General features: G+C 38.7%; 1 protein-coding gene across 1 annotated transcript in view; it reads right to left on the reverse strand.

The window, feature by feature from the left end:
* GOLPH3 (golgi phosphoprotein 3) overlaps positions 1 to 23,600 on the reverse strand; it is a 62,919-nt gene that overhangs the window by 11,030 nt on the left and 28,289 nt on the right. The window contains exon 2 of the mRNA XM_045079447.1: positions 7,093 to 7,224. Within this exon, the coding sequence (XP_044935382.1) occupies positions 7,093 to 7,224 (132 nt within the window). The remainder of the gene's footprint in view (positions 1 to 7,092; positions 7,225 to 23,600) is intronic.

Genomic DNA, 23,600 nt, shown 5'->3' on the forward strand with positions numbered 1-23,600 from the left:
AATCCAACATTTAAAAAAAAAAAGAAATCCAACATTTAAACTTAACCAGATTAGCCACAATCATGAAAATAAAGTTACTGTGCAAGAATTAATAAAGCAAAAGGCTAGAACAGTTTTTACTTACTGTTAATTCTTTTCATTGCTAAACCTTGGGCTATTTGATCAAGAAATTCACTTTTTGAACATTTATTAGTTAAAGAAACAAACTCAATCACATACAGTTATATATTCAATTCGGCATATGATAAAGGTAGCATTTTACAGCAGTGGAGAAATAATTTTTCAACAGATGTTAATGAAACAACTGGCTAACCGATTAGAATTAAAAATTAAGTACAACTTGGCTCCTCAGAGCTTATACCACAATGAAAGATAAAGATTTAAATACAAAATACAATCTGGGGATAAAATTTTTTTCAAAATAGTGGCAACTAGCAGAAACCTTGAAAATACCAACAAGCTTGGTAACAAAATTTTTTAATGCTACAAAACTTTTTAAAGCTAAGATGGATACAGAATCCATCTAAAAGTGGAAAAATAGAAAGCCGGGAAATGAGGGAAGAAAATGCTATAGGGGTGCCTGGGTAGCTCAGTCGGTTAAAGGTCTGCCTTCAGGTCAGGTCATGATCCCAAGGTCCTGGGACCCAGGTCATGATCCCAGGGTCCTGGGATCCAGCCCCACTATGAGGCTCCTTGTATGGGGCTCCTTGCTCACCATGGAGCCTGCCTCCCACTCTGCCTGCTGTTTGCCCTGCTTGTGCTTTCTGTCAAATAAATAAAATCTTTAAAAAAAAAAAAAAAGAAGAAAAAGAAAAAGATAAAGAAAATGTTATATACTACTTTAGCCAAGTATTAGCTTTCTGCAGACTTCACTGGAGTTCTTGGCTAAGCAACACGTTTCTAGTTAAAATTCTGTAATACTGAATTTTAATCTATTACTTTGTTAGCTATTAAAATGTCATACAATTTTAAAATACTATTTTTTAAATGCAGCAGTTCTCCCTTAAACTTGTCTTCAACATGTGCCCTTTCCCTTCTGCTCAATCTTCTGAAAAACTAAAATACATACAACGGTATGTCTTTTTCTGAGACAGCATGACCCAAAAGAAATATAACCTGAGTAACAAATGCATGCCACAAGCTTTTTAAATTTTTGTAGTTATATTAAAAAAGGAAAACAGGTTAAATTGATTTTAATATATTTTACTTAACCCACTACAGTCAAAATATTAACATGTATAAGTATTTTTAAATTGAGATATTTTACAATCTTCTTTTTTCACGGTAAGTTTTCAAAAATCCATTATGTTTTTATTTACAACATATCTCAATCTCACTAGCCACTTTTCAAGTATCTGGCTCACAAACACATGGCTAGTGGCTAGCGTGCTGGCAAATACAGAACATTTTCGTCATCACGAAAGTTCTACTGGACAGTACTACTCTGGACCATGCTTTTAGGAAAAGAGAGTAAGAAAAAAGGAGGTTTTGTTTTTGTTTTTTAAAGATTTACTTATTTATTTGATAGAGGGAGAGAGACAATGAGAGAGGAAACACAAGCAAGAGGAGTGGGAGAGGGAGAAGCAGGCTTCCCGCCAAGTAGAGAGCCCGATGCGGGGCTCAATCCCAGGGCCCCGCGATCATGACCTAAGCTGAAGGCAAACATTTAACAACTGAACCACCCAAGTGCCCCAAAAGGAGGACATTCACAGGAAAAAGTTGTTTGTTCATATAATGTGGTCACACCACCACTTCTGACCTTAAATTTACTGCCATCTGGCCTCAACACCCACCTCATGCCTACCCTCAGAGAAGTGTCTTTTATCAGGTTACAATAACCTGGTTTGGGGAAGATCTTTTTTCTCATGAAATCCTGTCCCATCTCTTGCAGATGGGACTACTCTTCTCCATCACCTCTGCAGTTATTCCACTCAATCTAGTAATCTTTCACCTGGACTAAGATTCCTAACTAGTTTTCCCAAACTACTTTCAATCCATCCTCCTCACTGATCTTTTTAAAAGGTTAGTCTTACCATGTTATCTCACGGTTTCTGCTTAAAACTCCTCAGTGCCTCAGAACAGTACTAAACCCCTTAACAAAATTCAGCAATCTGTGGCACACTAGTTAAGTATGCTCTGCCCACACTTTAATTTCTATTTACTGCACTGCACCTTAAGAATGATGAGAGCCTCATTCTTAAAATATGAACAGTTAACCAAGAATGACAAGATACTGAAGGAAAACCTTCAACATCAAAGAAACCAAAAGACAGCAAGTAAGAACTTGAAGACACAGATAAAAGAAATTTTCAAAAGAGCCGTAATAGTCTTAGAGATTTATTTTTTTTTTTAAAGATTTTATTTATTTGTCAGAGAGAGGGAAAGAGAGCGAGCACAGACAGACAAAATGGCAGGCAGAGGCAGAGGGAGAAGCAGGCTCCCTGCCGAGCAAGGAGCCCGATGTGGGACTCGATCCCAGGACGCTGGGATCATGACCTGAGCAGTGCTTAACCAACTGAGCCACCCAGGCGTCCCAGTCTTAGAGATTTAAAAGAAGATGTTATGGGGCGCCTGGGTGGCTCAGTGGGTTAAGCCGCTGCCTTCGGCTCAGGTCATGATCTCAGGGTCCTGGGATCGAGTCCCGCATCGGGCTCTCTGCTCAGCAGGGAGCCTGCTTCCTCCTCTCTCTCTCTCTCTCTCTGCCTACTTGTAATCTCTCTCTGTCAAATAAATAAATAAAATCTTTAAAAAAAAAAAAAAAAAAGAAGATGTTACATCCATGAAACAGGAGGTCGTGATAAAACAAAAACAAAACACAAGAAAAAGTTCCTGGAAATCAAAAATATTAGAACCACATAAAAGAAAAACTGAAAAGAAGGTTAAAAAAAAAGGTAACGAAGACCAATTGTAACTTAATAAAGGTAAGAAAGTAAGAACAAGAAAAAAGACTAGGTGAGAGGTGCACATCAAACTTCAAGTTCTAAAAAATGGAGCAAAGATGTAAGAAATAGACGAAAACTTTATAAAACCAAAACTGAACAGTTCTAGATTGAAAGAACCCATGCACAACAAATTTTAATGTATGTGCTGCCAAAGTGAGCACAGAATAATAAATTTTAAAAGACCCACATCAAGGCATATTGTACAATATCAAAACACAGGGATAAAGAGAAGATCGGAAATCCTTCCAGACAGAACAGGGATTGCACAAAGAAAAGTCAACAGGGCTCCAGACTTTAACAGCAACTCTATATACTAGAGGACAATGGGGAAATGACCTCAAAATTCTGTGGAAAATAATTTAAATCTAATGTTCTATTCCCAAACTGTCAAATAAAAATGAGGTACGGTAAAGAAATTTTCAGGAAGTCTCAAAACACTTTCTTCCCAAAAGGATAGAAAAAAATATTAGATCCAGAAACAGGAGGTTTAAAGCAGTAAAAAGAAACCAGAAGTCTCAACAGAACCAAACCATAACCAGTCTAGACTGAAGAACAAGGCAAATTCTAATGGAGTTATCTAATGTATCTGAATATTTGAAAATTAATAATGCTGTTTTTCTCTGAGAGAGCATTTAAGAGAAAAAGGTACAGAGAAAATGTTTTTTAAAAATAGAGTTATTAAAACTCTGGGAAAAAAAAAAAAAGAGGGGTGCCTGGGTGGCTTAGTTGGTTAAACGTCTATCTTTAGCTCAGGTCATGATCCTGGGGTCCTGGGACTGAGCCTCAAGGCAGAGAGCCTGCTTCTCTCTCTTCCTCTGCCTACCACTTCCCCTGCTTGTGTGCTGACAAATAAATAAAATCTTTCGTAAAAAATGAAAAGAAGGGAGCGCCTGGTTGGCTCAGTGGTTTAAGCTTCTGCCTTCAGCTCAGGTCATGATCTCGGGGTCCTGGGATCGAGCCCCACATCAGGCTCTCTGCTCAGTGGGGAGCCTGCTTCCCTCTCTCTCTCCTCCTGCCTCTCTGCCTGCCTCTCTGCCTGCTTGTGATCTCACTGCGTCAAATAAATAAAATCTAATAAATAAATAAATAAAATTTAAAAATGAAAAGAAAATATCATAGGATATAACCAAATTCTGCGAGGTTTTAACATAACTGTAGCAATATAAAACGACCTTTATGGTTTTGCAAAAAATTATGATGTAACTCTATCAGGAACGCTGCAGGTGGAGATAAGTGGTATTAAGAGAGCCAAAATGTTTAACTTATTTTTCCCCCTCATCTTCTCTAACAGAAAGTAAACAGCATTTCAAAGTGATTTATCAAGAAATGGCAGGGGCACCTGGCTGGCTCAGTTGACAAAGCATGTGATTCTTGATCTTGGGTTTGTGAGTTCAAGCCCCAAGTTCGGTCGTAGAGTTTACCTAAAAATAAAATCTTTAAAAATGAGAGATGGTGGGACGCCTGGGTGGCTCAGTTGGTTAAGCAGCTGCCTTCGGCTCAGGTCATGGTCCCAGCGTCCTGGGATCGAGTCCCACATCGGGTTCCTTGCTCAGTGGGGAGCCTGCTTCTCCCTCTGCCTCTGCCTGCCATTCTGTCTGCCTGTGCTCGCTCTCTCCCCCTCTCTCCCTCTGATAAATAAAAAAAAAAAAGAAAAAAAAGAAAAAAAAATCTTTAAAAAAAAAAAATGAGAGATGGCATGGGATGCCTGGGTGGCTCAGTGGGTTAAAGCCTCTGCCTTCGGCTTAGGTCATGATCCCAGGGTCCTGGGATTGAGCCCCGAGTCAGGCTCTCTGCTCAGTGGGGAATCTGCTTCCCCCCTCTCACTGTCTCTGCCTGCCTCTCTGCCTACTGGTGAGCTCTCTGCCAAATAAATAAATAAAATCTTTGAAAAAAGAGAAAAATAAAATAAATAAAAATGAGAGATCGCAGCATAAGCTCACTTAGAAGTATGGATATAAATGCCAAAAGAAATAACTAAGAGCTATAGCAAGCTGAACAGAGGTCCCCAAGAGGGACCCAGTTAATTTTTGTAAATGAGATTATGTTAAATTAGATATAGAGATGATGGGGCACCTAGATGGCTCAGTCAGGCACTGGACTCTTGATTTTGGCTCAGGTCATGATCTCAGGGTCAGGCTCCATGCTTGGCAGGCAGTCTGCTCTCTCCCTCTGCCCCTCCCTGCCCAAACATTCTCTTTCTCTCTAATAAATAAATGAACCTTTAAAAAAAAAATGAGATACAGAGATGAGATCAACCTGGATTATCGAAGGGGCCCTCAATGCAATGAAAACACCTTTATAAAAGACACACAAAGGAGAGACAACAGGAGAAGGCAGTGTAAAGACAGAGCATAGAGAGATGCGGCCAAAAGCCAAGGAAATCCTGAAGCCACCAGAAGCTAGCAGAATGAAAGAACAGAATCTTCCTTAGAGCTGTCTATGAGAACACAACATGTGCTGGCCTCCAGAACTGTGAGACTATACTTATTAGCTCTTTTAAGCCATCAAGTCTGTTGTAATTTGTTAAGGGGCCTGCAAAACGGATACAAGGATTGAGAATGACCCCCTCTCAGGGAGAGGATTAGGGAGTGGGGAAAAGTGAATAGAAGACAGTTATTTTTTGTTATAAAGCTTTTACAATTTGATTTTACAACTATTATATATATATTATCTTAATGAAAGCAATAATTATTTTATGTCAATAAATTAAATGATATTGGAGCATTTTTCCAAAGGATGTGTCAACAAACATAGTTAAGGGCACACAAATAGACTAAAACAGAAAGCCCATGCAGGCAGGGAGCATGTCTCTTGGTCTCCACAGTATCCCCAGGATTGAGCACAGTATATGGTAGACTTAAGCATTAAATAAATATAAAGAAATAAATGAACAAAAGAACAAATAATTTGCCAATAGCCAACACAAAGCTGGTTCCTGTTCCCATAAAAAAAACTATTATCAAAATCTTTTCACTTTAAGTCAGGGCTTGGTAACATTAATTCAAAAATTTTTATAATTACTCTGATTAGTAGCAACCTAAATGTATATTTCATTGATAAAAGCAACGAAGTGTTAAAGTTTTTTTCCCCTCCATAAATCCATGGTTGCAGAGTAAAATGGAATAAAAATTGTATTCCACTTTATGATCTAGTTCTCTAAAAGTAAATTTTTACACCAACCTCATACCAACTCACTTACTCTACTCTGAATGACTAGATTAAGTTTTAAAATCGCATAAGGAACATGTTCTGCTATACAATGTTTACTCTGCACAGAACTTTCGAGAAAGCCATTAATGTGGCTTTCTTTCCTGTAGGATTATAGCATATCAGGCAAGAAATATTCAGTTCTGGGGCACCTGGGTGGCTCAGTGGGTTAAAGCCTCTGCCTTCAGCTCAGGTCATGATCCCAGAGTCCTGGGATCGAGCCCCACCATCAGGCTCTCTGCTCAGTGGGGAGCTTGCTTCCTCCTCTCTCTCTCTGCCTGCCTCTCTGCCTACTTGTGACCTCTGTCTGTCAAATAAATAAATAAAATCTTTAAAAAAAAAAAAAGAAAGAAAGAAATATTCAGTTCTGACCTAAAATTTTGTAGATTTCATTAAGATGCTGTATTTAAGGGAAAAATCAGTTTTGAAACGCCATGGCCCCAAGAAACACAATGACAGACTAGAAGAGAAACAGTCTTGAATATCTGAGGTTGAGGCTGGAGTTAAAATTTTAAAAACTAGCCAAAATTAACTCTTTACACAGACCTTTCAAACAGAGAAGGTAGAGATCTAAAAAGTGTTCATATTCTGCTAAAAACCCCAACAGCCTATGGATAGTTAACTTGCAAAGTAAGAACTTTGAGTTTTAAAACAAAGTTATATCAAGTCTCTCCGAAGTATGGCTTTCAGAAGCAGCAAATAAGGTATGGAGTCTTTCTGAATATGCAAGACGCAGAGACCAGTGAATCTAACAACGAGTTACACATTAATCATTATGTACAAAGATTCAAGAAACCAAAAATGCAAAAAAGACATGGAAACACAATTTCCAATAAAGTCTTAACTTTAAAATCAACTTTCTCTTTAATTCTTTCAATCTATTAGAAGAAACTTTCACTTTTAGTCAGCGCAAACTCTTAGTGCTTATTAGCACTCCTCTTACCTTTCTTGTTAACAGACTTTTCCGTCTCATTCCACACGCCTCTAGTTGTAACCTTCCTCTCAGTGCTAATTCAATTAACATACAGCCACGTAATCCAGACGATATACAGTCATTCCAAAATGATGTGTAACCCTAGTTGAAATGGGGGGAGAGAAAACAAAAAAAAGCTAATTTACTTTGAATTCAGATTCAAAAATAGAAATATCCTTAGCCAAAGTTATTTTTGGTGCCTTTTACCTTTCATATCATTTTGTAATTATAATTTTAAATAAAATTCTGAAAAATTACAATTATTATACATTACTAATCCAGATTTTTCAGGTGTTAATTGTCTTTTCACCACTAATCCTTAATGCACATAAGCAAGTAACTTTGGAAGTCAGAGGTTTAAGAAGATAATGTCTTTTTTCTTAAGTTACATGCTTACAAGGCTCTTTCAAATTGCCAGAACCTGGATTCACTCACTCACTTAACTCCTGAAGATAGCAGTTTATTATCAGTACATGTGGGCAAGTTCAAAAAGCTTAGGAAACACAATCTAGCCCAATGTAGCCTCACAGAGAATTGAAACATCACTCATTCAATCCTTTTTAGTATAAAAACACAAAGCTAATTTTGGAAGAATTTATGGGAAACTGATGTGAGGGCCCATGCCTAAAGTTCTGAATAATACACCCCCAAGAGAAATTTAGGGGCAACATCAAGGTGAAAGAACCACCAGAGAAAATGAAACTGACAGACTTCTAGAGATCTGGGGACACTCAAATCAACTGGGTGAAGTCAGGGCACTTTTTCAGTGAATAACTGTAGTTCTTCAAAATAAGAAGCCATGAACTCTGCCATCTACTAATTTAAAGTATCCAACTCAGGAAAAAGCAGAACTTGGTTGTCAGAACAAGGTAACATATGATCTTGGTAGGAGGGAGAGTGGCCAACTGATTCTGTGAAGAACAGAGGGCCTAGGATTTGGAAGGGGCCTAGCCCCTTGATTCTGTCACTCTCTCAAGGTCAATCTTGGTACTTTGCCAGGTCACAGTGGTCAGCCTGTGTATCTGAAGATGACCAACTGACCATCAAAGTCAATGGGATTCCACTACTGACAAAGGGACTTAAATTAGCCTAGTAAAGCTACCACTCCTAAGGGACTAGGCTTTGGGAAAGTGAGAATCCACCTAAGGGAGCCACAAAAGGATAAACAAAATATCAATTTAACGAGGTCAATTTAAATATGACAGGAGACTGACTGAATTTGAGAGAATACTCTTAAACTTAATAAATGGTAGGGGTCTGATTAAAGTAAGACTGCCATGGGGAGCCTGCTTCTCCCTCTCCCTCTACTCCTTCCCCTGATTATCCTCTCTTGCTCTCTCACTCAATAAATAAATAAAAATCTTTTAAAGTAAGACTGCCAGGGGCGCCTGGGTGGCTCAGTGGGTTAAAGCCTCTGCCTTCGGCTCAGGTCATGATCCCAGGGTCCTGGGTTCGAGCCCCACATCAGGCTCTCTGCTTAGCAGGGAGCCTGCTTCCTCCTCTCTCTCCCTTCTGCCTGCCTCTCTGCCTGCTTGTGATCTATTTGTCAAATAAATAAATAAAATCTTAAAAAAAAAAAAAAAAAAAAAGTAAGACTGCCAGAGGTTTAGCAACATGGTTAGTGAAACCAGTATGTTACAGAAGTTAGGTAAAATCCTATGGCCTGTGTTCCCATGCCAATTAAAGTCCTACGAAGCCTGGGAATGGATTCCACATATCAAAGTTTCAGATGTTGGTCTCCTACTGACCTGCACATGGAGCTGGAGCTCCCAGGTAAGCCTTTACAAACTGAAAACAACAGAATACACCTCGTGATACAGTAATGCATGTGGACAGCCACCACACTCTGTCTCTGTCTACAAGCCGGAAATTCCGGATGAACAGTATGGAAAAGCTCACATCTGCTAGCAGAAGATGAAGTATGTCTCAACCTCAACTGCTCCCAGGGTAATGGTATAGGCTTAGCAAAATGCAGTTTTTAATAGTAGACCTTAAACAGCTACATTTATGTGAAAAGCTTCTGGGCATTACAATCAAAAGACATATACTTAAACAGAATTAAATTCACGTGAGAAAGCTGACAAATGAGCATGGACAGTAAAAGGGCAAGATTAATTTTAAAAATCTGAATGCGTTAACTGGACCAAGATGACAATGCCGTCCCTGAAATTAAGTGTATTAGAGGAAAAGCAGTAGACTGTACAAAAGTCAAGTGAATCTGGCCATGACATAGACCAGCAAGATTCTGCAGTAAATTCGTGTCCCAACACATGTATGACAGACCAGCAGTGGTGACGAAATTACTCAGTTACAAATGTTAAGCAGCCCTTTAATCTTTTCATCTCTAGTGCTAATCTTAAAACTACATCAATCCCAAAACACACATTTTAAAAGCTTACAGTCTCTATATGGATGATGAATATTAACTAAATCTATTTGGGTAATAAGCATTTCACATTATGTGTAAATCAAGCCATCATGTTCTGCACCTTAAATTTACACAGCAATATATTTGTCCATTTTATTCTCAAAAGGGGGAGAAGTTAATTATCTCTAAAACTGGGATGCATTTCAAAATAAGACAGTACCTTAAAGGAAATGTCATATCATAGCTATTTAGCTAACTAAACCCATGGAAAAGAGAAGAAACATGTGGCACAGGTCCCACACATACAGGGCAATGTAGTAATGAATTACGGTCCTACCTGTCAGTTACCTGGAGTACTTAAAACTTGGTACAAGACTGGATAGCCATATCTATACATCCCACCAATCTACCTATCTTCCTTGTAAAAAAATTTTATAAGGGGAGGTCAGTAACTACCCCTGCCCAGAGGATTTTGTCCTTGAACCATTACCCCCTGAAACAAATTCCAAGAACCTGTAATCCAGGCAGGATGGTTATATATTCAGGGCACGCGGAGTTTGTGGGCCCTTAAAAATGTACCCCATTTGTTAATCAGAGCAAGCCAGGCACATTAAGAGTAACAGTTAAAACAGGTGAGGAAAACCTGGCACTATAACGCAGTTTATGATCTGGCTCAAAAGGCACAACTTCATATATTTTGCAACCATGCTGTGAGAAGGTAAAGAAGCCCCGATAATGACTAAGTCATTATCAGTGACACCACACAGCTCTTGTACTTAGATGTCAATAATCACTTCAGATCCCTAAATGGGTTTGAGATTCTATCCCCAGCAAAGGAGTATCTTCATGCCTATGGCTGGTCTAAAGAAAGGTACTCCAAGTTCAGGATCACACTTAGTGAGGACCACACAGCCACACACTCCACTTACTGATGAAGCAGGGGCAGCTGCACTAAGAATACCAACAGCCATAGGACCCTGAGGATATCCTCTACTCACTGCGGAAGAAACAACTAGAAGTTAAAAGACCAAAAGAAAACTATTTTGGGGTCCGACAAGATTGTGATCAGAAATCAGTTCCAGTATTTTCCAAACACAGGGATGGAAGAGGCAGCTATGTCAGAGAGGTTCTCATAAAATCCAGAGAAACATGACTTCATTAGGGTCATGGGTCCAAAACAAGAGGGAACATACAAGAATAGAGAATACATTAAGACCCCAATATGACCATGCTGATGAGCTGGGATGCTAGAAAATTAAAAATGGGCACATTTAAAGATACCATGTGCAGCTCACAAGGCCTCCAACAAAACTAAAAATTGAACACAAAAGACAGGGAATCCAAGGGCCCTGGAAACTAATTCAAAGCATCTCTACTTGAGTAACAACAAATAAGAACCAAATAAGTAGAAACTTTCCCAATGGGATACCAGCTAAATTAATTCATTAACCATCGAGTCCTCCTTCAGTCAATCTTTTGTTGTTCAGAATCCCTGACATCAGACTCATTCAGACAAATGGCCAAACTTTAGGGCAGACCTCCTGAAGGTTGCGGAACATAAACTGAAATAAATTACCTTTATCCTATAGTATGCCATTCAGAAGCTAGGAGCCAAGCAAAGAATGAATGGTACAAGGGCGCCCGGGTGGCTCAGTTAAGCAGCTACCTTCAGCTCGGGTCATGATCCCAGGGTCCTGGGATCAAGCCCCACATCGGGGTCCCTGCTCAGGGGGAGCCTGCTTCTTCCTCTCCCTCTCCCTCTGCTTGCCGCTCTGCCTACTTATGTGCTCTGTCAAATAAAAAAAAATTTTTAATCTTAAAAAAAAAAAAAAAGAATGGTACATAACGAATGAGGCAATGATCTCGGGGACATGCTCTGCAGACACAATTCTTCCCTTGGTGGGCAGTTCCAAGATCTAAACTTAGGGGAGACTACAAAAAGTAGTCTACAGGGGCGCCTGGGTGGCTCCTTGGGTTAAAGCCTCTGCCTTCGGCTCAGGTCATGATCCCAGGATTCTAGGATCGAGCTCCACATCAGGCTCTCTGCTCAGCAGGGAGCCTGCTTCCTCCTCTTCTCTCTCTCTCTCTCTGCCTGCCTCTCTGCCTACTTGTGACCTCTGTCTGCCAAATAAATAAATAAAATCTTAAAAAAAAAAAAAAAAAGTAGTTTACAGAGACTACAAAAAGTCCTATGCTAGCTACTACATGTCTAAGCAACAATCTCCAACACAGCTTTTTCTCAATGATAAGATGATATTTATTTGGGTCTCTGGTTGCCTGATTCCCTTTACTTCTCTCCAATGGCTCAATTTGAATGGGGAAAGGGGTGTTCTTTTATTGGGCCCCTAAAAATACAAACACTGAGTCCTCACCATTTGAGTTACAAGCTCCAGAAGCACTTAATGAGAAGCTTTTTAAGAATGAGGAGTGTCTGGGTGGCTCAGTCAGCTAAGCAGGGGCCTTTGGCTCAGGTCATGATCCCAGGGTCCCAGGATCAAGCCCCACATCAGGTTCCCTGCTCAGTGGAGTGCCTGCTTCTCCCTCTCCTGACTGCTCTACCTACTTGTGCTATTTCTCTGTCAAATAAATAAAAATCATTTAAAAAAAAAAAAAAGAAGAAGAAGAAGAAAAAAAGAATCAACTCCACAGGGGCGCATGAGTGGCTTAGTCAGTCAAGCATCTATCTTCTGTATAGTGTTGAATTCTGGTGTGATCAATCTTTTTATAAATGGCTTTCTAAACAGACTTTCCTCCGCAAAAGAAAATATCAGGTTACCAAAATATTTGGTGTTTACTACCAAACCCAATCCAAAAGTTGTACTATTGAGGCCACTCCTGGTTCACATACACCCTATTTTGAAACTCTGCCCTCACCTTCAGATTCTACAGAACGAGGTGATTGTACCCTGTCACATCTATTTGGACCAGGATGGGCAAACCACAGTTTCCCTCCTGGGAATCTAACTTGGAGACACAGAGGCTGCATCGGTCATATGGTCGGGCATGGGCACTGGCATATGAGTTCTAACTGATTACGTGGCTTGCAAAGCCACCGTCATTTTGTTTACAGTCTGAGAATGAAGGTAAACAGAAAAGAAAACAGAAGAGGAAAAAAATAAAAAGAAAGGAAAACAGAAGAGATATGCAGAACAAAAAATGAGAGAATACACAACGCTGAGGCAAACCAAGACATACAGAGACAGACATACAGAGACAGACGCACATTAGGAATAGCCTCCTAGCAACAGAACCTTTCCTATGTGTTTGGGTTATACTCCTGAACACCTGCATCTCCTTATCTTCAACTACTCTGAAGGGATTTTGGTACTACAAAGCAAGTAACTTCTAATAAAGCTAAAAGAAATTTAATGAGTTGACATTATGTATCTGACAAAGATCTCAAAGTATAGAAACTACAGCTGAAAGATTTACATAGGCCAACAAATATTGTGCATGGCTAAAAAATTCAAACTTGCATGCACTTAACTAGCCTGGTTATGATAAGGGCATTTACTTATTTCATAAATAAACAGTGGTCCAATTCACCCATATTATCATTTGTAAGACAGCAAATTAGGACCTATAATCAAATAAATGCCACTTATAACTTAAGTCCACATTCCAATTAATCTCATCTAATTAGAAGCAAATTAAATCCTGATATTCCCAACCTTACAAAAGTAAAAAACACACTTAAAAAAAACACACTTAAAAAAAAACACACACATACACATTAAAAAAGTATTTGTAGTTTACTAGTTAAATACAATACATGACTAGAAATTGAAAAGTAAAACTCAAAACAAAACTACAAAAGTGATTTGACAATAAATTTGAAAATGTCAAATATATTCTTTTGCAAAAAAGAATTTGTACTCAACTCAATAAGAAAAAAAATGAATAAGCCATAGTAATTAAAGAAATTATTTGATAATAGAAACTACCCTAAGTGTGAATCAGTAGACCTGTGAGACTTACTAAGTTACTGAAGAGGCTGAAATTGCTAGTGACCCAGAAAAGTTGTTTTTGTTGTTGTTTTTAATTTGTCTTGTAATTCCTTCATATATTATGTAATAAATTCAGAAAATAAAGTCAACACAGATTTTTGCTTCTAAGGTTGTAGGATAATTATGAAAATAAACACCAACAAAAATCAAAACTAAAAAAAAGGATTTACAAAACAGACAAATCCAATTTGAGAGACAGTCTGTTAAGTAACTGATAAGAATTAAAGGAAATCAAAATTTAAACAATTAAAGGAAAGAATGACAATAACTCATTAAGAAAGAATGATTCATCAAATACAGAATCTCAAGAAAGAGTCAAAAATTCTGTAGTTAAAATTAATAACTGAAATGAAAAGTTCACTACAAGAGCTCAGCAGATTTAAAATTAAAGAGAATCAAGCAACTTGAATTTGAAGAACAGCAAGAAAAAAGAAGAAAGTGAGGAATGTCACAGATACTTCAGTTAAAAAGAAGAAGAAAAGAAAAAGATAATGAGGAAAGCCTCAGAGACTAAGGTCTTCAAAATTCCCAGAATAGGAGTAAAAGGAGTTCTCAGAAAGAGAAAGAGCAGAAAAGTAACAGCTGAAAATTTCCCAAACTAGGAAAATATTCATCTAAGATCCAGATGCTCAATAAATTCCAAACTGGATAAACACAAAGAGATCGTCAAACCTAGACACGTCAGAGTCAAACTGTTGAGAAAAATCTTGAAAGCAGCAAGACAAAACACCTTCTCACATGTAAGGGAGTAACACAGTTACCAGTGAACTTCTCACTACAAACTCTGGAGACTGGAGATTAGAAGACACTGAGATAACATACTTGAAGTGCTGAAAGAAAAAATACCATCAAGCAAGAATCTATACTCAGCAAAATTAACCTTCAAAAAGGAGCATGAAACAAATAATGAATCGGCTGCTAGCAGATCAAACTGATTAGAAATTAACTAAAGGAAGTCCTGCTGCTGAAAGTCATATGGTATTTCAAATTCATATAGAAGAAAGGTAGATGCAAAAGGTAAATTTTAAAAAACCGTATTTGCCAATGCGGAAATACAAATCAAAACCACAATGAGATACTATCTTACATGACTTAGAAAGGCCAAAATCAACAAGACAGGAAACAAGTGTTGGAGAGGATGTGGAGAAAGGAGAACCCTCTTACACTGTTGGTGGGAATGCAAGTTGGTGCAGCCACTCTAGAAAACCGTATGGAGGTTCCTCAAGACATTAAAAACAGAGTTATCCTAAGACCCAGCAACTGCACTACTGGGTATTTACCCCAAAGATACCAATGCAGTGAAAAAAAGGGCCACATGCACCCCAATGCTCATAGCAACAAGGTCCGCAACAGCCAAACTGTGGAAGGAACGGAGATGCCCTTCAACAGATGCATGGATAGAGAAGGATATTACTCAACCATCAGAAAGGATGAACACCCACCATCTGCACTGACATGGACGGAACTGGAGGGGATTATGCTGAGTGAAATAAATCAAGCAGAACACAATTATCATATGGTTTCACTCAGATGTGGAAATATGGAATAGAGCAGAGAACCACAGGGGAAAGGAGGGAAAACAGAATGGGAAGAAATCAGAGAGGAAGACAAACCATGAGAGACTCTAGATTCAGGGAAACAGAGGGTTACAGAAGGGAGCAGGGAGGGAATGAGGTAACTGGGTGATGGGTATTAAGGAGGGCACACGTTATGATAAGCACTGGTTGATATATATAATTAATGAATCTCAAGGTCCTGGAATCAAGACCCATGTTGGGCTCTCTGCTTGGCAGTGGATCTGCTTATCCTTCTCCTTCTGTGATCTGTCTTGCTCACTCTCTCAAATAAATAGTATCTAAAAATAAATAAGTAAAATTAAAAATAAATTAAAAAAAGATAAAAGACTGTAAGGCTGGATAAAAAACCTGACCATATGCTATCTACAAAAGACAGTTTAAATTCCAAAACATAAAATGGTTTATAAGAATGAAAGGAACATGCAAACGGGAATCAAAAGAAAATTGGAACAGTTTTCTTGTTAAAAGACAAAGTATACTTTGTTAATAGACAAAATATACTTTAGAGTAAAGAAAATTAAGAGGAACAAAGGGGTCATTTTCATGATAAAGAAGTTAACATTTAGAAAATACAATTATAAACAAACATATACACACCTAACAACAGAATCCCAAAATACATGAAGCAAAAACAAGAGAAATACACAATACAGTAACAGTATTTAACTACAATGACAATAAGTGATAGAACTAGACAAAAAAACAAAGATACAAAACTGAACAACACTACCAACCATGTCAACTTAAATGGCATTTATAAAACTCACCAACAACCAATAGTAAAATATACACGATTTTCAAGCACACTTGGAATATTTTCCAAGATGGACCACATGGTAGCCCATAAAACAATGACTTCAAAAGGACTGAAATCATATGAAGTATGTTTTACTCCAAGGGAATTAAATTAGAAATCAACAGAATGAAATCTGGGAAATCTCCATTTGGAAATTAATCTATGACTTCTAAATAATGCACTGGTCAAAGAAAACAAAAAAAAGAAAAGGAAATATTTTGAACTCAATGAAAATAAAAACACAAATTATCAAAATCTATGGGATGCAGCTAAAGTAGTATTTAGAAAGAAATTTACATCTCTATTACATACCTGTATTACAAAAGAAGAAAGGTCTCAAATCAACCTATTCTCCCACCTTAAGAAACTAGGAAAAACAACAAACTAAATCCAAATCAACCAAGGGAAGGAAATAAAGATCAGTACAGAAATCAATGGAATGCAAAATACGAAAATGGGAAGTAGGGGATCCATGAAGTCAAAAGTTATTAAAAAAAAAAAAATCAAGAATCAAGTTTAAAACAGGAGAAAGGAGGACAGGAGGAAAGGCAGAAAGGCAGAAAGAGGACAGAGATACGCAAATTACCGAAGTCAAAAATAAAAGGAGGGACACATCACCGCTAAACCTACAGAAATCTAAAGGACTACAAGGGAACACTATAAACGACTATATGCCAATAAATCAGACAACTCAGATGAAATGTTCAAATTCCTGGAAAAACACAAATTACCAAAACCAACTGAATAAGAAATAAAAATCAGAATAAGCCTCTAACAAGAAACAGAATTATGTAATAAAAACCGTTACACAAAGAGTGTCACTGAGATGTAGAAGAACTAGGCTGGACCATATGTGAGAAATCCGAATACCAGCCCTGGCCATAAGGAAAATGTTTTACAGGATTTTAAAAAAGTCATTTAATATCCTCTCTGTGTCTCCATTTTCTCATGTACACCATGAAAGAGACAGACTTCAACCATTCTACAAGTGTGAGTCTAAGCAATTAAGAATTCCCTAAGGGGGTACGTGACTTAGGGCAAAACCAGATACTTCATCATGCTGAATTCCAAAAAATCATTTGCAAGTCAATCATCAAGGGTATTCTAAAAAGACCCTTAATTCTTTTAAAAAGATTTTACATATTTATGAGAGAGAGAGAGCAAGCGAGCAGGAACAGGGTGGAGGGGCATAGGGAGAGGGAAAAGTAGACTCCCTGATGAGCAGGGAGCCTGATACAGGGCTTGACCCCAGCACCCTGATTCTGAAGGAGACACTTAACCAACTGAGCCACCCAGACACCCCTTAAAAGCTCTTCAATAGGATATAAAGAACTGTCTGAAGAATAAAGTGAACACATCTCAGGATAGATAAGCCTTTATAATGAGGTACCTGAAAACTGGTGTCTGGCCCTGCTATACATAAGCCTAGAAGAGGACAAGAATTTCAAGTTCTCAATTGGCAATGTGATCTTCTCAAATGTCAAACTGGTAAGAAAATTGGGAATATACTGCCAGACCAGTAAGTTACAGAGGCATGGCAAGTTATACTACATTTAGATTTTAAGAATTCAAATTAAACTCACAGGCTGAGAGGACCCAGAGTACACAGAAACCTAAATATCACCACTACTGCCTAAAAACCATACATCCTGCTATGTTGAGGTAACTAATGAGCCCTAAAGAAAGTAGCCTATCATCAGAAAGAATATGGGTTAAAAAGCCAAAAAACAGGGGTGCCTGGGTAGCTCAGGTTGTGTCCAATTCTTCACTTAGGCTCAAGTCATTTCTGCCTGTCCCCCTCCCCTGGCTTGTGCTCAACGCCATTCTGCTTATGCTCACTCGTGCTCCATCACTCTTGCCTGTTCTCTCAAATAAATAAAATCTTTAAAAAAAAAAAAAAGCCAAAAAACAAAATAGACTGCAGAAAAATTAGTTATCCTATCCTTGTACAGAAGCAGCCCCTAAGAAAGGCCCCAATATCCCCTGCCTCTTGGCATCCATACCCTTATATAATTCCTCCTTGTGAACCTACACTAGACTTGCTTCTAACAGAGTATGACAAATATCAGGGTACGTCACTTCAGAGGTCAGTCACAAATACACTGCGGACTTCCATCTTGGGCCTCATCCCTTGCTCTGCCGGCTGCCATGCTTTGAGCTGTCCTACACAGACACGCCAGGCAAAGACTGAGGTGCTCAGTCCCTCAACCTGCAAGAAACCGAATCCTCCTCCAGTTGAGCCTTCAGATGAAACCGAAGCTCTCTCTGGCCAACAACTGAACTGCAATCTCATGGAAGACCTTGATTCAGAGCCTCGCAGTTAAGCAATGCCCAGATTCCTGATCCACAGACAACTATGACAGAAAATGGCCTGGTTGTTTTGTTCAAACTGTTAAATTTTGCTACAGAGTGTAAGATAACTAACATAAGGCCCCCTAATATTGGACAGACAGGAAAAAAGGGAGATAATGGCCAAAGGGTCTGAGTTTCCCTTTGGGGTAATGAAACTGTTCTAAAATTGACTGTAATGACTGCTGCACAACTCGGTGAACATACACAAAACCCTGAATTCTACATTTAAAGTGGGTGAACTGTATGGCATGAGAATTCTATCTCAAAGAAGACAACTAACATACTTTGTATATGAAATTACTTTTGAAATCTTGTAAGAACTTTTAATTATTTTGAAAGAAGTGTGAAAAGGTTCTTAGCAAAAATAACTAAACTGATTGAGAGAAGGATGGTGACTTCAGATAAAGACAGACTTCAAAGATTAGGCAAGAATAAGCAAAAAGAGACAGAAAAACTGGAAAACTACCTACGCTTGCAGGTGATATAACTAGATACCTAAATAAATAAATAAATAGATAGATAGATCGATAAATGGATACCCAAAAAAAACTGAAGTGTAGTGCTACAATAAGAGAATTTAGAAAAGAACTAGGACGATAAAATTGACAAACATCAATAACTGCCATAAACAAACAATAAAAAAGAAGTAAAAATAAAAATGATAAAAAGTTATCCTTTCAAAGACCTCATTTACAATATTAACCAAAAAAAAGAAAATACCTAGGCAAACCTATACAAAGAAAGCTTAAGGGGTGCCTAGGTAGCTCAGTGGGTTAAAGCCTCTGCCTTCAGCTCAGTTCCTGATCCCAGGGTCCTGGGATTTAGCCCCACACTGAGCTCTCTGCTCAGCAGGGAGCCTGTTTTCCCTTCTCTCTCTCTGCCTCCCTCTCTGCCTGCCTCTCTGCGTACTTGTGATGTGTGTGTGTGTGTGTGTGTGTGTGTGTGTCAAATAAATAAATAAATAAATAAAAATCTTAAAAAAAAAAAAAAGAAGAAGAAGAAAGCTTAAAACTTCCCTGCAAGACTTAAAAACAGACCTGGAAGATGGAAAATGTCTCACTCTTGGTTACAGAAACAACATTATGTTATCAGTTCTTCCTAACTTATAAAATTAGTATCATCCTAATAAAAATAGCAAGTTTTGCTTTTATCTAGAGCTATAAAAGTTAAAAATAAAGTTCATAAAAATAAATAGAGGCCGTGGGACCCAGGCAGAGGCTGGGGTTGTGTGTCAGAGAGTGAATCTGCTCCCCTCCTCCATGTGCTGCCACCATGCCAGAGAGCTTGGACAAGGACACATACCCCACCCCGAGATCTGGAGACCCTGCGCCGTATGCCTGTGCCCGCACCACAAATCTCACTGCCCAATCCCATAACCTATCTGACGAAGGCCTTCCACCTCCTCATCGACAGGCCGGTGAACCTAGCAAGAGTTTATAGAGCAGTGGCATGAGAAGAACAAGGTACCACTATTACCACCAGGAGTTCTGCCATGTGCCTGACATCACCAAGTCCCAGGAAAAGGATATCTTAATGCATGTTTGAAGCAGAAATGCAATAGAGAAGAGACCGTAAAGTTGATCAAGAAATTGTCAACATTATCCAATAAAGGCGGAAGGCCTGTCAGCAGAGGGAATGTGAGAGCTACAGGCAGAACTGTGCCAAGGAGCTGGCTCAGTTCACCCAGATGGCCAAGGCCTACCAGGACCACTACCACTATCATGGGGGGCCCATTATTCTGCCACAAAGTGCCTGGCAAAACAAAAGTAGTGGATGCTGTCTAAGAGAAAGGCAGCTAAAGAGACTACCACTGCCTAAAGCAGCTCCTTGAGCACCTTCACAAAACTAGTACTACTAAAAGGAAGAGTAATCAGAAACCTGTTTCTGTCATCATCTTTGGTCCCCAACCTGGACCTGTTGACCTTACTAGTCCCATCTCCCTTTAAATCCAGCTACAACTAAGCTCATAAGAGAAATAAACGAAAGAACCTATTAAAAAAAAAAAAAGATAAATTCAAAAAAATAACCAGGAAACTGGGGAGGGAGAGGGAACAGTATGTGAGGAACAGAAAATGAAAGTGCCCTACTAGACAGTAAAAGAGATTTAAAGCCTCTTGAAATTAAATGTTAGGATACCAATACATGAACAAATGACCAAAAGAATAAAACTCAGTTAGAGACTCAAGAATATATCGAGGGGCACCTGGGTGGCTCAGTGGGTCAAAGCCTCTGCCTTTGGCTCAGGTCATGATCTCAGGGTCCCAGGATCAAGCCCCACATCGGGCTCTCTGCTCAGCAGGGAGCCTGTTTTCTCCTCTCTCTCTCTCTGCCTGCCTCTCTGCCTACTTGGGATCTGTCAAATAAATAAATAAATAAAATCTTTAAAAAAAAAAAGAATATATTGAAATCTAATACATGATAAAACTGTTACCTCAAATCAGTATAAAATGGGAAGATGGATAGCCACTCAGAGAAAGAAAACTGTATCCATACTTCATATTATACTTTTTTTTTTAAGATTTTTTTTTTTAAAGATTTTATTTATTTATCAGAGAGAAAGAGAAAGAGAGCGAGGGAGCACAGCCAGACAGAATGGTAGGCAGAGGCAGAGGGAGAAGCAGGCTCCCCGCCGAGCAAGGAACCGGATGTGGGCCTCTATCCCAGGACGCTGGGATCATGACCTGAGCCGAAGGCAGCTGCTTAACCAACTGAGCCACCAAGGCGTCCCTCATATTATACTTCTAAATAAAAGTCCAAATGGATCAGGGACTGAAATGTAAAAAGAAACAATGTAAATACTAAAAGAAAAAAGGAGTGAATACTTTCATACCCTGGCATGGGGGAAAAAACTACAGCTATTACTTGAATCTAAAAGAAAAAAGAGACTGATAAATTATACAAATTTTTCAAAGGCTGCATGGCAAACACCGTTAAGTCAAAAAACAAAGGGAAACGTAGGAAGTTTAAAACATATCACAGGGGTGCCTGGGTGGATCAGTCGTGAAGCGTCTGCCTTCAGCTCAGGTCATCATTCCAGGGTTCTGGGATGGAGCCCCATCAGGCTCCCTGCTCATTGGGAAGCCTGCTTCTCCCTCTCCCACTCCCTCCACTCCACTGTTTGTGTTCCCTCTCTCACTGTCTCTCTCTGTCAAACAAAATCTTAAAAAAAAAAATCACAGATATAAGGCTAATATCTCTAATATACAATTATTAAAAATTAAAGGAAAATAAGATGAATACTCAATTTTTTACAAAAGCAAAAGATACAGGGGCATCTGGGTGGCTCAGTCAGTTAAGCATCTAACTCTTGATTTCAGCTCATGTCATGGTCTAAGGTTCTGTGCTGGATATGGAACCTGCTTAAGATTCTCTCTTTCTCTGCCTTTGCCCCTTCCCACCACCACACTCCCTCTTCAGAAGGAAAAAAAAAAAAAAAAAGGGCAAGGGGAGCCTGAATGGCTCAACTGGTTGGGCATCTGCCTTCAGCTCAGGTCATGGTCTTGGGATCCTAGGATCAAGCCCTCCATCAACCTCCCTACTCAGCAGGGAGTCTGCTTCTCCCTCTCCCTCTGCCCCTGCCCCTGCCTCTGCCTCTCTACTCATGCTCTCTTTTTATCAAATAAATAAATAAAATCTTTTTAAAAAAAAAAAAAAAGGAGCAGCAGCAGCAAAAGACATAAACAGAAAAATTCACAAAAGGACTTAAACATATGGAAAGATACTTTCTCTCATTCGTAAGAAAATCCGTGCTTAAATTATGTAAGGATCCAAAAAAAAAAAAAACAGTTCAAAAAGAAGCCAGTATCCATCACCAGATGACCAGATAAGCAAAATATGGCATATACATACAATGGACCATTTTAGCTTTAAAAAGAAATTCTGACACATGCTACAACATGGACAAACCTGGGTGACATTTTATCAAGTGAAATAAGCCAGTCACAAGAAGGCAAGCATAATGATTCCACTTATATGAGGTACCTACAACAGTTAAATTCATTGACAGAAAGCAGAATGGTGGTTGCCCAGGGCAGGTGGGCAGGGAATAGGGAGCTATTTAAAGGGTAGAGTTTTAGTCTGGGTTGATGTAGTGCTTTTTGAGGTGGATGGTGGTGAAAGCTACATAACAATGAGAATGTCCTTGTGCCAGTGAACAATGGTTAAAACAGTAACTTTCATGCTGTATTTATTTTACAATTTTTAAAGCTACAATGCTTACCTATCAAGACTAGCAAAAATCCAGTAATATGACAACATACTGTGTTAACAAAGATGAGAACAATAGGCACTCTTACACACTATGATGGGAATGCAGAGCTGACACCACTCCTACCAAGGGAAATTTGGAAATCTAGAAAAACCATTATGTACCCTTCAACCAGACAATCCTATTTCTAGGAATCTACTGTGAAAAAAAATTCATAAATACAAAACAATATATGCATATAGTCATTAAATGTGACATTATTTGAAGTTGGGAAAACTTGGAAACATCCCATAAATCCATCAGTAAGGGACTTGATGAATACAGAAAGATACACACATAATAAAGTAATACAGAGCCATAAAAGACCTCTACATAATGATAAAAAAACAATCTTCAGGCTATAACATGAAAAAAGGAAGACACTAAACAACATATATAATAGGCTACCCTTTGCATATGGAGGAGAGGGGCAAGAATGAATATATATAATTTTACTAAGAAACACTGGAAAGATAAACCCCAAACTATTTTTTTTAAAACTACCAATAGATGGGGCACCTGGGTGGCTCAGTGGGTTGAGCCTCTGCCTTAGGCTCAGGTCATGATCTTAGGGTCCTGGAATCCAGCCCCACATGGGCTCTCTGCTCAGCAGGGAGCCTGCTTCCTCCTGTCTCTCTGCCTGCCTCTCTGCCTACTTGTAATCTCTCTCTCCGTTAAATAAAGCAATAAAAAATCTTAAAAAAAAAAATTACCAATAGGGGAAGGAAGGAATGAAATAGAAAGAAGGCAGCATTTTAAATGTACATCTTCAGTAAAAGTACTAACAGTAGGGCACATAGGTGGCTCAGGGGGTCAAGCATCGGACTATTGATTTTGGCACAGGTCATGCTCTCAGAGTCATCAGAGCGAGGTTTGGCTTGCACTGAGCATGGAGTCTGCTCCATGAGAAGGGGATTCTCTCCCTCCTTCTCCCTCTGCCTCTCTCCATGCTGTCCCTCTCTCTAAAATTAATTAATTCATTCATTTTTTTTAAAAAAGTACTACACAGAAACTTAAGGCTGAACCCAACAGTCAATTAGTAGTAATACTGACATTATTATTATTTTTTAAAACATTTTATTTAACATTTTATTTATTAGAGAGAGAGAAAGAACAGAGGGGAAGAGAAGAG

This window comes from Mustela putorius, unplaced genomic scaffold (genome assembly GCF_011764305.1).
Source record: "Mustela putorius furo isolate JIRA1106 unplaced genomic scaffold, ASM1176430v1.1 tig00000407_pilon_pilon_pilon, whole genome shotgun sequence".
NCBI classification, from domain to species: domain Eukaryota; kingdom Metazoa; phylum Chordata; class Mammalia; order Carnivora; family Mustelidae; genus Mustela; species Mustela putorius.